Source organism: Podarcis vaucheri (assembly GCF_965113315.1).
Source record: "Podarcis vaucheri genome assembly, chromosome: 14".
Classification (NCBI taxonomy): domain Eukaryota; kingdom Metazoa; phylum Chordata; class Lepidosauria; order Squamata; family Lacertidae; genus Podarcis; species Podarcis vaucheri.
Genome location: NC_138752.1, coordinates 40,075,654 through 40,088,772, shown reverse-complemented (window position 1 = coordinate 40,088,772; position 13,119 = coordinate 40,075,654). Strand labels below are relative to the sequence as shown.

General features: G+C 42.6%; 1 protein-coding gene across 3 annotated transcripts in view; it reads right to left on the bottom strand.

The window, feature by feature from the left end:
• Window positions 1–13,119, bottom strand: part of GSPT1 (G1 to S phase transition 1) — a 36,518-nt gene that overhangs the window by 8,504 nt on the left and 14,895 nt on the right. For 2 of the 3 annotated variants that reach the window (XM_082200081.1, XM_082200079.1), the window contains exons 2-10: window positions 10,787–10,834; window positions 10,578–10,619; window positions 8,555–8,782; window positions 6,907–6,940; window positions 5,954–6,031; window positions 5,076–5,256; window positions 4,217–4,371; window positions 1,757–1,897; window positions 478–571 (exon numbers count right to left, since the gene is read on the bottom strand). In XM_082200081.1, coding sequence (XP_082056207.1) covers window positions 478–571; window positions 1,757–1,897; window positions 4,217–4,371; window positions 5,076–5,256; window positions 5,954–6,031; window positions 6,907–6,940; window positions 8,555–8,782; window positions 10,578–10,599 — 933 coding nt within the window. In that variant the 5' untranslated portion in view covers window positions 10,600–10,619; window positions 10,787–10,834. The remainder of the gene's footprint in view (window positions 1–477; window positions 572–1,756; window positions 1,898–4,216; window positions 4,372–5,075; window positions 5,257–5,953; window positions 6,032–6,906; window positions 6,941–8,554; window positions 8,783–10,577; window positions 10,620–10,786; window positions 10,835–13,119) is intronic. The other variant, XM_082200080.1, reaches the window with a different exon arrangement.

Below are 13,119 nucleotides of genomic sequence, written 5' to 3'. Positions count from 1 at the left end.
CATGTTTTAATAATTCCATTGACTGCAGGGAAATGTTCTAAAATATTACTACGAGTTGTATTCAATGTTGCGCTAGAGAGATCATTTAGTGAGTGCAAATTATCTCTCCTCTCCTCTCCCTGCACATTCTTCTAGGGCTTCTCTCCCAGATCTGAGGAGGGCCTGGGGGTGTAAAAGGGGGAAGTTCTATCACGCTAGTGGAAAACTTTGTGCTAGCGCAATGCGTCAGCTGAATATGGCCCTATGTTCTTAACACTCCCAACAGTCATATGTCACCAAAACAGGTTAAGGTACAGTACCTAGATAATAGAAGAACAATTCAATTGCATTTTGCACATTTTAGTCCAATGGCAGGCTTCGGATTAACATATTTGGGGGGAAGAAGGAAGCAGCCATGAGACACAGCCAACTATAAATGAGAAACTGAGCAACTAAAGCAATTGTGTCATATCTTCAAGGTAGCTGTTATTTGGGTACCTTATATTTATCAACAATTGGCAGCCTGATTGGTCCATCAACCGGTCTGTTGAAATTTGGCAAGTTATCCAGATATGGAATAAACGGTAGCCCACTGAAAAAGAGAGGAGGGAAAATAATGTCATGCAAATCCATGGTATGTCTTTGTCTTGTTTAAGATTTTGACCTATAATGGTTCTTGGAGACAGTTAACTTCTGATACAGTAACATTATTCATGAGATGAATATACCTGCATCACATTCATGAATTACCAACTTTTAAAGCCACTGTATAAGCATAAATTCTACCAAATCTAATATAAAGTTATTTTCCCTACCATCATAAAGACATTTAAATATTCCTAGGAACTGTACAAAGGTTAGAAGACTGTAAGAATTCTCGCTTGCCATCTTAACTGAGGCAACAAAAAATACAGACAGGTGCCCTAGCTTTGATAATGGTTCCTTTGAAAATGTAGCTTCAAAAATAGTTCAAAGCTACCAACCTACCAGCAGTGCTTAAGTTTTAACCTGGATCAAATCTGCAGATAATCAAATTTTAACAGAAAGGATTTGCAGAAGGGCTATTTGAGCAGCCACTTGCCTTGTGATCACATCAGTACTGGCCTGATCACTTTTCTTCAAGGACACAAAACAAATATCAGCTCACAAACTGGGGTGTCCCTTAAGTAGTCTGGAGCACTCTCCCCACCTCAGTGCTCTAGGCAATCACTAAGAGGCTGGCCAATGGCAACCTTCCCATGGGCCTGCTCTCCCCAACACTCTGAACGACTACCTGGGCCTAAGCTGAAACTGCCTGTTTCAGAAAGTTTCCTCTTGACCCAGATTGGAAGTGTGCTGTGACAGACACCAACAGGTCTATCAGGCTTGCTCTCGTCAATAATGATGATGAAATAACAACAACAACAACCCAGCCAGCCACTCTGGGCAGCTTCCAACATAATATAAAAACACAGTGAGATATCAAACATTTAAAACTTCCTGATACAGGACAGCTTTCAGATGTCTTTGGAAAGTTGTGTAGTTTAGGGCAGGTGCTTGAAACTCACTTGTTCAGGCAGGCCTTTTACGGTTAATGGTGGTGACTGCACTGAAGTGTGAAACTATTTTGATTCTCTGCTGCTATGTGGGTCAGTAACAGCTATTTTTATTAAGACTACTTAAATATGATTTTACAGGGGTTTATGACATGTGGCATTTTGCATTTGCTGCTTTGGATCTAGCTCTCCACAGAAAAGCAGGGCATTACATTAAATAAAATAAAGATAAAGATACATACATATACCAAGGACAGAAGTCCGATTGTTCCTTGAGGTTTGCTCCAGTCAATCCAGAGCAGGGCATGAAGTGAATATCTTTTTTCGGATTGAAGCCAACTTTCTTCAAGAATGGCACCAATTTCTCTTTACATTCCTCATACCTGAAAGTTTCACCCAACAGAAGAAAAACCTTAACAGACTTTGGATGGTCTTGGAACAGCTATGTCAAAGGTGCTAGGGTGAGACACTGGGGCAAGGAGTTGTGTGATACTGCCAGTTTCTCTTTACATTTCACCTTGCAATGCTTTCTTGATTGATCTGAGCTTGAATCAAGTTCAAGTGAACATCTTTCCCAAATAAAGGTAAAGGTACCCCTGCCCGTACGGGCCAGTCTTGACAGACTCTGGGGTTGTGCGCCCATCTCACTCAAGAGGCCGGGGGCCAGCGCTGTCCGGAGACACTTCCGGGTCATGTGGCCAGCGTGACATCGCTGCTCTGGCGAGCCAGAGACGCACACGGAAACGCCGTTTACCTTCCCGCTAGTAAGCGGTCCCTATTTATCTACTTGCACCCGAGGGTGCTTTCGAACTGCTAGGTTGGCAGGCGCTGGGACCGAACAACGGGAGCGCACCCCGCCGCAGGGATTCGAACTGCCGACCTTTCGATCGGCAAGCCCTAGGCGCTGAGGCTTTTACCCACAGCGCCACCCAAAACCACCTGCCTTTATCCAGAAACTTTGATGGAGCTGTTTATCTGCCAACAATCATAGGCACCAATGTAGAAGGGAGGCTATAGAGAGCAGGGCTGGGCAGACTTGTTAGATCTGCTTTGTATTAGAATCTGAAAATCTACCAGCAAGAGCCAGATGGAAGAGACACATGCCAAATGAAAGAAGAGGGTGTCTCTATGTACATTTTGATCCTAGGATTCATTTTCAGCACCAGAACTCAACTGAGCTCATGGTTCTTTCATACAAAAGCCGACTCCTGGTTATCCTTTCTTCATTATAGTGGGCTAATGGAAAGGGGAGTGGGGCAAAAGGTCCCTTTTTGTCGTTGTTATTGTTAAGCAACTGGGAGCCACAAATCCTTGCCAATCTACTGTAAATTTCGCAGGTATCTTTGCCTTCCTCTACTATAAGGGATAGTCCTTGTATAAACAGGTTTAGAGGTTTGTGGGAATCAAGGAGAATGACATTGTGGTAGCCCTTGTAAGACTGTACTGTGTCAGACTGCACATGGGTGAATCTGGCAGCATTCTTTGCAAAGCACAGGCTTAGTATGTAAAGGGGAGATGTGAATTAGCAACTGCTCACTTATACAATGGTACCTCGGGTTAAGTACTTAATTCGTTCCAGAGGTCCGTTCTTAACCTGAAACTGTTCTTAACCTGAAGCACCACTTTAGCTAATGGGGCCTCCTGCTGCCGCCGGACCATGATTTCTGTTCTCATCCTGAAGCAAAGTTCTTAACCAAGGTACTATTTCTGGGTTAGTGGAGTCTGTAACCTGAAGCGTATGTAACCTGAAGTGTCTGTAACCCGAGGTACCACTGTACTAGGTCAGACTATTCCAGCTAGCTCAGCAGTGACAGTAGGTGCCCAGTCTCTCATCTCAGACAAAGACAGGGGTCTTCCCCCATTACTTACTAGCTGAACCTTTAAAGGGGATGACAGGAACAAAATCTAGGACCCCCGAGCTATTAAGGTAAAAGGTAAAGGATCCCTGGACGGTTCGGTCCAGTCAAAGTCAACTATGGGGTTGCGGCACTCATCTCGCTTTCAGGCTGAGGGAGCCAGTGTTTGTCCACAGACAGCTTTCTTGGTCATGTGGCCAGCATGACTAAACTGCTACTGGCGCACGGAGGACCATGACAAGTGCCATGAGCTATTATAGCCCTTTCTACAATATTCAAGGAAATATACAGTATTTAAACTTATTGTGAAGGCAAAAATGACAGCATGAAAACTTATTTGAGCATCAGCGGACCTCCTGAAATAAGCTCCTATAGAAAACAGCCAGAGATGGGCTCTTCATCATGTCTAATTTGAGGGATTATTCCAAATTCTAGGGGCCATTCCAGTGACGTCCTTGCTGTCCCCATTCTAACTACTGTGAGGGCATATAAAAGAGGGCTTGATGATCTGACTGCTTGATGATCTGATTGCCACATGAATACTAAGGTAGTAAAGCCACATGCAGGAATTTTAGTTATGGGTCAACAGGGCTTGTGTGAAAAAGAGTCCTGTATTTCTGCAGCATGCATTTTAGTCATGTAATGGGAGTGATCTTGCACCCCAATGTCAACATTTAATCTTCCTTGTAGCTCTGGAATAACTCCACCTGGGTTTCCAGAATTTAGGACAACAGGTTATATTAGGCTGGAGAAGACCAATCTCATTTCTAATACAAAAAGATAACATACACACTGTAGATAAAACACGTAAAAACAAAACAAGAATTTAACAAGAGTTCTACTCACCTTTCATTGCTCCAGTTCACAGTTGGATCATCCATTTTATTAATAAGAACTATTAAATGTTTTACGCCTGCAGTTTTCGCTAACATGGCATGCTCTCTCGTTTGTCCCCCTTTCTCAAAACCAGTTTCAAACTCTCCTTTCCTTGCAGAGATAACCTAGTTGGAAGGGAGATAAATCAACAATGTTTGAATTATTAGGGCTATAGCTCAATTCCTTGCTCTTCTCCAGTTAGAATTAAGAACTGTCAGAGATTTTAGGCCTTGCAAGGTGACCTATGTTGAGGATTGCTCTTTTAAGTCAACTGTTCAAATAATCTCAAGACTACAATTTTTATATAAAAAGCCATTATCTTACAACTACTAATTCCTTAGGAACGGGGATGTGGAACCTCAGGTTCAGGGGCCAAATGTGGCCCTCCAGGCCTTGATGTGTGGCCCTCGAAACTTTACACAAGCCTCACCATTCATTGTCCCTGCTTTCCACTCCAAATGTTTTTGTATGGTTAGAAGGTGTCCCTGAACTCTACTAACGGCTTTTTCTCGTCCAGATGGAGGATCGAGATGGGTCTGCAAACAAGTGTAGGAAGTTGTCTAGTATACTAAAAATTAACTTTGTTGCTCCATTCAATTTTGCCTCTACACCCACCCCTGCACTGGCATGTGACTCCAGGCTGAAAAAGGTTCCATACCCCTGCCTTAGTTGATGCATACACAGAGTAAAAAATGAAATAAAATGAGACCATGAGACAGGTCACTACAGCTGCAAGAAACGTACATCAGTAAAAAACAGTAACAGGTTTTTTCAGCTAAACATCTGCCAAGGGCTCCTTAACACAGAGAGGGACTGAATGATTTCTTACCAAGACAGCTAGATCAGCTTGAGAAGCACCACCAATCATATTTGGGACAAAGCTCTTATGCCCTGGAGCATCTAAAATTGTGAAGTGTTTCTTCTCCGTTTCAAAATAGGCACGGCCCACTTCCACTGTTTTACCTTTGTCTCTTTCTTCCTGGTTTGTGTCCAAGGCCCAGGAGAGGTACCTACAGGGAGAGGGAAAAGTGTGATCACACTAGCACTGTGCGGCTCAATGGTTCTCAAAAGCCATCTAGGCACAAAAAAATGTATCTGAACATCCCCAGAAACTCGCAAGAACTGGGCGAGGCAGCTGACTGTGCTTTCAAAGCCCAGCATTCTAGCATACAACTGAAGTAAAGGAGAGCATTTCTAGAAAACGTGTACCGACTGCCTTGCTAGCCATCTTCAGGAGAAGAAAAGGTTAGGAAGTAACCCCTACATAAACCCAGAGTGGAGTCCCTAAGGAAGCTGGATGGCAGCTAGATGGCATCTTGTATGCTTCCTTCAGGCAACTCCTGCAGCTAAGCTGGTGCAGATGTATTGCTTTCCTTTCCTTTGGACCACATCAGTGAGGCCGAGAGGGGAGGTCCTGCCGTCTGGGCAAGCCAGGACCTCCATATACACTGCCCAGGCTTGTGCCCTAGAGATGTCACTTCAGTGCTGCAAATGCAGCAATGTTACTCTGAGTAGACTAACAATGGCTGCAACCCATCAACTACGACAGGTAACAGAGGCTCCTCCTCACTCAGCCCCTAAGCTGGTATTCTCTTAAGTCAGAACCTGCTCTCCAGGAACTTTATCTATTTCTTGCCAAAGAGAGAGGGGAAAAACAATCCACATAGGTTAAAGCATCTTCATCATAAGATGTAGGGGGTTTCATACCAGGTTTCTCTGTTTTTTTCTTTAGCTTCTCTTTCATATTTTTCAAGTGTTCTTTTATCAACCATGCCTGTCAAGTACCTAGAAAAAAATAGATCCGTATGTTGTTTAGAATGTAGAAGCTGCCTGCAGAAAGCAGCTTTATTTTTAAGGAGATAGAATGAGGTGGTAAATAAACCATCAGAAAGGTAAATAAACCATCCATACAGCTCACTGCTTCATTGGCATACACAGCAGCATATAAAGATAGCCAATCCACAGAAAATAGTTAAGACAAGCTGTTTTGGGACTACAATTCCCATCATCCCTGATCACTGGTTCTGCTAGACAGGAATGGGAGTTATAGTCCAATAACAGCTGGAAACCCAAGTATGGGAAAACCTGGACTACAGTGCTGCATGAGAAGCAGGTTTTGATAATAATAATAATAATAATAATAAATTTTATTTATATCCCGCCCTCCCCAGCCGAAGCCGGGCTCAGGGCGGCTAACAACAATAAAACAGTACAAAAGTACAACATAAACAACATTCTAAAATCATTCATTATAAAAATTAATTAATTATTAATTAAATGATCAAACATTTACATTGAGAAACAGCATTTAGTATGGGCATATGACAATTTTGTAATCTGTATCAGGACTGGGGAAACCTGTGGCTCTCTGGATGTTGCTGGACTCCAACTTCCATCATCTCTATTGGTCATGCTGGCTGAGGCTGATGGGAGATGGAGTCCAGTAACATCTGGAAGGCCTCATGTTCACTATCCTGGTCTAAACTGCAGAACTACAGGAAAGGTTAGGAAAATGTCTATGGGCATTTACAATAGACTTCACAATAGAAAGAAAACAATTGGAAAGAGATTCAGACTAATGCTGCACTGCAGGTAAGTCTACGTCAACAAAAGCAATCAAGCACAAACGTTTCAAAGATTTGATAAATTAAGCTGCTTACATTATTTGTCCTCCAATTGTTGATTTGCCAGCATCTAGCCAAAAAAATGTAGAGAGCAATTTTTTAAAGAAAAATGGATTTTCAAAGTAAGCTTTCCCCAACCACCTAAGCTACTTCTCTCATTCTATTAAAGTGTTGGATTTCCCCATCATGATATTCTTTTGTCTTTCATATTAGTATCACCAATGATGCGGGGTCAAAAATTGCCTGTGGAAATGCTAAGAAAAATCTTCCATTGTTAAAAAAAATTCCTTTTCTAAAAATGCATTGCTTCATAAAATGAACTAGCAACAAAATGAGTGGATCCAATAACGGAGTTTAACTGGGCAGTTTGAGAGGTAAGTTGTTCTGTAAAGGAGGATGTAATGAACATATGAAGGCACACTAAGTGTGCAAATGATTTTGAAAGGATGTGGAGCAAATCATGCCCTTTTCTATTCTCTGTATGCTGCTGCTGCTGCTGTTTCTTGTTTTAAAGTCCACAGCATTAGTTCTAGATGTCAGTGTCCTTAACAAGCACTTTATTTATTTTACTCTCCCTGCAAGGAGACTTCTTATTAAGGAGAAAGAGCCCAGACACCACGTCATATGAGCAAGCAGGAATTCTAATTAGCAGTTCCTCCCCCCTCCCTGCTGCATTATGCATTAACCAACCATTATAATTTCAGGTTTATCAGCTTTATGCATAACTGCAACCAAGTCATTTACTTGACAAGCAATGCATATGCGAGAGCAAGTGTCGGAAAACTTTGACCCTCAATGTTGTTGAACTACAACTCCCATCAGCCTCAGCAAGCGTGGTCAGTGGCCAGAGATGATGGGAGTTATAATTCAACAACATCCGGAGGGCCAAAGGTTCCCTGCATAGCCAGAGGTATTCCTGAATAGCAGGTACCACTGGACCTACCCTGACACACCCACTTGAAAGGATTCAGTAGCAAGCACTGAAAACACTGCTGTCTGAGACTCTAGAGCAGGGGTCGGCAAAGTTTTTGTGGCTTGGGCCGGTTCACGGTCCTGCAGATGCCACTGTGGGCCGGAGTGCGCACATGCACGCACGCACAAACGCTATTTCTGGCGCTCCTTCCAGCACGGAGGAGGCGTGTGCAGCTTCTCACTGGCTGCAGGAGCTTCCTTGTGGCCCATGGGCCTTAGGTTGCCAACCCCTGCTCTAAAGAGCTGCTTCCAGTCAAAGAAGATAATACTGAGTTAGGCAGGCAGACAACTAGATTATTACAGCTTCCTGTGCTTCAGATGTCTACTCAGCAGTAATCGTGAATGAGTCACTCTCTGCTGCACCTATTTGTTTTGGTGAGACACGGAAGAAAGGAAGGGTTGACTATGCACACTATTCTGAACTCTTCCAAGGAGGATAATTATTAGGTTGCCATCCTATAAAATCCTCTGGGACCAAGTCCCACTAAACTTCAAAGAAGACATGCCTAAGCCTGCACTGTCGCTAGCAAACTTACTATATTCTTTAAACTTTTGCCAATCTGTATGAAAGGCAAACCTGCAATTTTATATAGAATCTAACATTAGCATCTAAAAAGGTATACTCTGAAAGCATTAAAGATGGTCCCAGTAATAAGATCAGGTTAAAAAACATATTATGCCCCCACCCTCCCTGCGCTTATCAGCAGCTTACCTACATGTCCAATGAATACTACATTTACATGTTCTTTTTTGGGAGCACCTGGTGGTGCCATCATAGATTTAGGTTTTGGTAGTTCCTCTTCCTCCTCCATCATTTCCGGGGTGCCTTCCTCGGTAGGTCCTGCATCTCCAGAAGGTCCACTTGCTAACTCAGGTTCAATAGCTTCTTCTTTGTGATCCCATGATTCTTCAGGGGACATTTCCGTTTCTCCGTTTTCTACTGGAATTTAGCAAAGAGTTTATCTGAACAAATGGAAAATTTTCATCTGCTTTCTTTTAGGAGAAAACAAAAGGTTAGCGGTACTTCAAAGGCAGGTATGTTACATCTAAGCAGTTAAAAGTTCTACTGCTGCAAGTTCCATCTTTTCTGATCTTGTTCTGCTGGCTGAAGCTTCTTTTCCAAAAGCTTTGTTCTAAACTGGATGTTACAAGTCATTTTCAAAGCATGCTACAATTCATAGGTATCAGCAGACTATTTTAAGACAATAGAATTTTCAGTTGCAGAACATACACAAAACACGTCAAGATTATACAGTTTTTGAAGAGATTATACAGTTTTTGTATACCTATATTTATTAATTACTACTCAGTTTATGAGGATGACTAAACACTTGGTCCCTTCCTTCCTCATGTTCAAAGTGTTTCAAATATAATAACAGAAATGGAAGGGACCACAAGGGTCATCTAATCCAACCCCATGCAGTGCAAGGATCTTGCCCAACATGGGACTCAAATTTACAAACATGAGATTAAGAGCCTCATGTGTGACCTACTGAGCTAAGTTAAAATTGCCCATGAAAACTGGTCAGTCTACCTAAAGTATGAGACTACTTGAGAATTTGAAGCCCGACATCAATATACTCTTACTTGACATTCCACAATAGAGGTGGGAAGAATACGGGTAGGCAGATTTCAGGTGTCTGAAATCTCATAGTGACACCAGGTGACACTATGCTTTGAAATCTTGACTGTTGGGACTTCAAAGTGCAGCAGGAGACTGGATGAAAACCCTTTTGGAAACAGACCTGTGCTGCTCTTTGAATCTTTGGTTTTTGAAGCTTTAAAGAGCAGCTTGGGACTGCTTGCAAAACAAAGGGCTCTGCGCTGTTTGAAAACTCATCAGCTTTTGCAAACAGCCCCGCACTGAGCTTTGGCTGCATGTGCACAGTCAAACCGAGCAGGGTTTTAACCCCTGTTCACCAGCTGATGAGCAGAGTTAAATCCGGCTCAGAGTTTGGATATGGCACACTCTTCCACAGCAGTGGAATTGGGGTGTACAGTCAGTGAAGAACCAACCCCCTGCCCTGCCCACTAGCTGGCATTGGATTGACAGCATCTGTTGGGTAGGTAGGTAAGGCTTTAAAAGAATGGCCTCACAGGCCTAATTAGACACTCTGGAAGACATAAGATTGGCTTGTGTGCCAGAGGTTCCCCATCCTTCAACTGAGGCAGGGACAAAAGGGTGGCTTGAGGGAGAGTACAACACACTTGGTGGTATTCAAAGTTCTTGCTTCATTCAAGGAAGAGTATGCTCATGGAAGGGGTTATTGTGTGAATGGAAGCTTCTTCTGTTTGCAGAATGAAAACATTAGATACCATTCACTTAAGGAATTAAGGAAAATGCTTGACCACATGCTGATCCCAGAAGGAGTTTGTTTTCTGTATGAGATCACAGTCATTTTACACAAGAATTCAGTTCCATTCCCTCTCCTCAACCTGCACTGCTATTTTTAAAAGTCTAGTTTAAAGTGGAAGAAGCCCTTCTCAATACTATCGTTTAACAAGTGGTAGTCAGAAACCTTTGCACACCAACTTCAAATCACTCAAACCTTTCGGTAGATGTTCAGATCTACCTTCTGCCCACTGGCTTGAAAGATTTTCAAATACAGGTACAAAGGGGCTACACTATGTTCTGTCACAATAAAACAGCAAAGACTCAATTAGCAGTATCTTCAATTAAACAAGTCAAGTGCTATCAAACAGCACTTCTAGCTGTATTACATAACTGCACTTACCAACTGGTTCTGAGATTTCCATACTGACTGCAGCATTTGACCCTGTTGAAAGAGAATCAAATACAGAATGTTAAATATGTGACGCTAACTCAAGATGCCATGGTTAAACATGTGTTTAGAACACAGCATGTTAGCAAAAGTTTAACAATGTATCCTAAATCACATAATTAGATCCACTTTAGATTTTCCAGCAAACACATGCATATTACCTTCACAAGGTGACGGTTGTTCCTCTTGTGAAGATTCTGCTGATGCCCCTTAAACAAATAAGAGATTCAGCATTGATATAAATACAGAGATAACTGCCTTCAATAAAAGCTCAAGAACCAGAAAAGCCAGCTAATCTGAAGTAGATACAAGGAAAGGGTTCTAGGCTTTTCACCCTACTGTTTGCCCCCTTCCTATTCCCTGAACTCCTTAAAATTGCACGTGTTGAGACATGCACAATAATCTGTTCGGTGAGGTTTTTGGGACACTTTGCCCTGTTTTGCATGCGATGCTAACCCATTGTTTAAAGCAGCAGAAAGCCTTGAAATTGTGTGCTCTCTCTCCCCTCTTCCAGCAATGCCACAAGGACATCAAAAGCAACCACTTTTAAATGAACTAAAGTTCCCTGTAACACTCAAACTCAGGGAACTCTGGTTAGCCAGCGGTTTGCTAGTAAGCCAGGATCATAAGCCATGGCTTGACCTTGGCTTGCTCAAACAAGCCATAGATTAAACTAATCAGTCTTGATATTATGTGGAGTTCTGGTCAATTAAAAAAAACCTGAACATGCTTGGGTGGGGGTCCAAGACCAAGGCTCACTGCTGCTCATTCACGTAATCCTAAAACATGGCTTACTCTTGCCAAATGTGCCTTTTAAAATTTGCCAATTTAAAAACAATCTTTTTTTGCAATGTAGCACACAAAAAAGCTATCTATTTGCCTGTATCATCAAATGAATCAGACTCCAGAGGTTGTGATTCTAATGACCCTGTTGTAAGCAGAATCAAAGCACTTTACAAACATGTTGAACTTTGAAGCACCACAGCGGTTAGGAGTAATTTTCCAAGTATCATTACATAGGACAAACATGCAGAAGGGAGATCTGGTGGTTTGTTTCCCAGATTCCCTACTATCTGGTTGATCCAAATACGAATTTGAAATGCTTCTGAAGCCCTCAAATTTCATTTTAATGCATTTGAACTTAAGTTAATGTTCACTATGAAAATTATGCATTATTTAAAGCTAGCAAGATCAAATACAGATTAGAATACTCACATAAAAGAAACTAAGTGCCAAAACAGCAAACTGAGAAAAAGAAAATACAAAAATGCACAAAAGCACCAAACTCGGGGAGCAGATTTCCGTAAGCCATAGGTAAAGGAACCTCTGACAATTAAGTCCAGTCATGAACGACTCTGCGGTTGCGGCGCTCATCTCGCTTTATAGGCTGAGGGAGCCAGAGTTTGTCCGCAGTTTTCCAGGTCAAGCGGCCAGCATGACTAAACCGCTTCTGGCAAAACCAGAGCAGCGCACGGAAACGCCGTTTACCTTCCCGCCAGAGCGGTACCTATTTATCTACTTGCACTGTGTGCTTTCTAACTGCTACGTTGGCAGGAGCTGGGACTGAACAATGGGAGCTCACCCTATCGCGGGGATTCGAACTGCCGACCTCTTGATCGGCAAACCCAAGTGGCACAGTGGTTTAACCCACAGCATCACCCATGTCCCTATCAATAAGCCATAATGCCCAGCAAAATATGGTTATATTTGGTACTCACTTACTTTTCATATTTAAAATAACAAATCTCTCTTTTGGTGTAGGGTGGGAATCAGATGTGTGCTTGTACACCCCGCTTAGCATTTGGCAGTAATTCAGAATGCTGGCTTACAGCACACCAGTGGATTTGTAAAGTAAACGTACTGTCTGCTCACACTACTACAGGAACCAGACTCTCAGCCACTTTTTTGGTTCTGCTTGCGCTGCAGGCTCCAAAAGAATAGAGCAAAGCAGGCCATGCTGGCAGAAGGCCAATATTACAGGCACGAAGGGTGAATGCAGGTCAGGCAGAGCAGAACACAGAAGATACAAAGACAACAGCAATACCCTCTTCAGGGCAGTAATTAGAAATGCTAGATGACACTGGACAGAGTGTACAGTTGTGCGGGAAGCGGCTGGCACTAATGACATATCCTCCAAGGGAAGTGATGTGAGTTTTCTGGAAAATGCTGCACTGGAAAAAATTCTGGAAATAAAATCTTGATATAAATTATAGTAATGTGTAGTGGGTTTTTAAAAAACTCTTTAATGCCCTAGAGCAGGGCTTCCCAAACTTGGGTCTCCAGCTGTTTTTGGACTCCAATTCCCACCATCGCTGACAACTGGGTCCTGCTAGCTAGGGATGATGGGAGTTGTAGTAAAAAAAAGAGCTGGAGACCCAAGTTTGGGAAACCCTGCCCTAGAGCCAAGGAGGCCACATAGTGCCTCCAGATGTTGCTGGACTCCAACTCCCATTATCCATACCATTGGCAATGGTGGCTGCGGCTGATAGAAGTT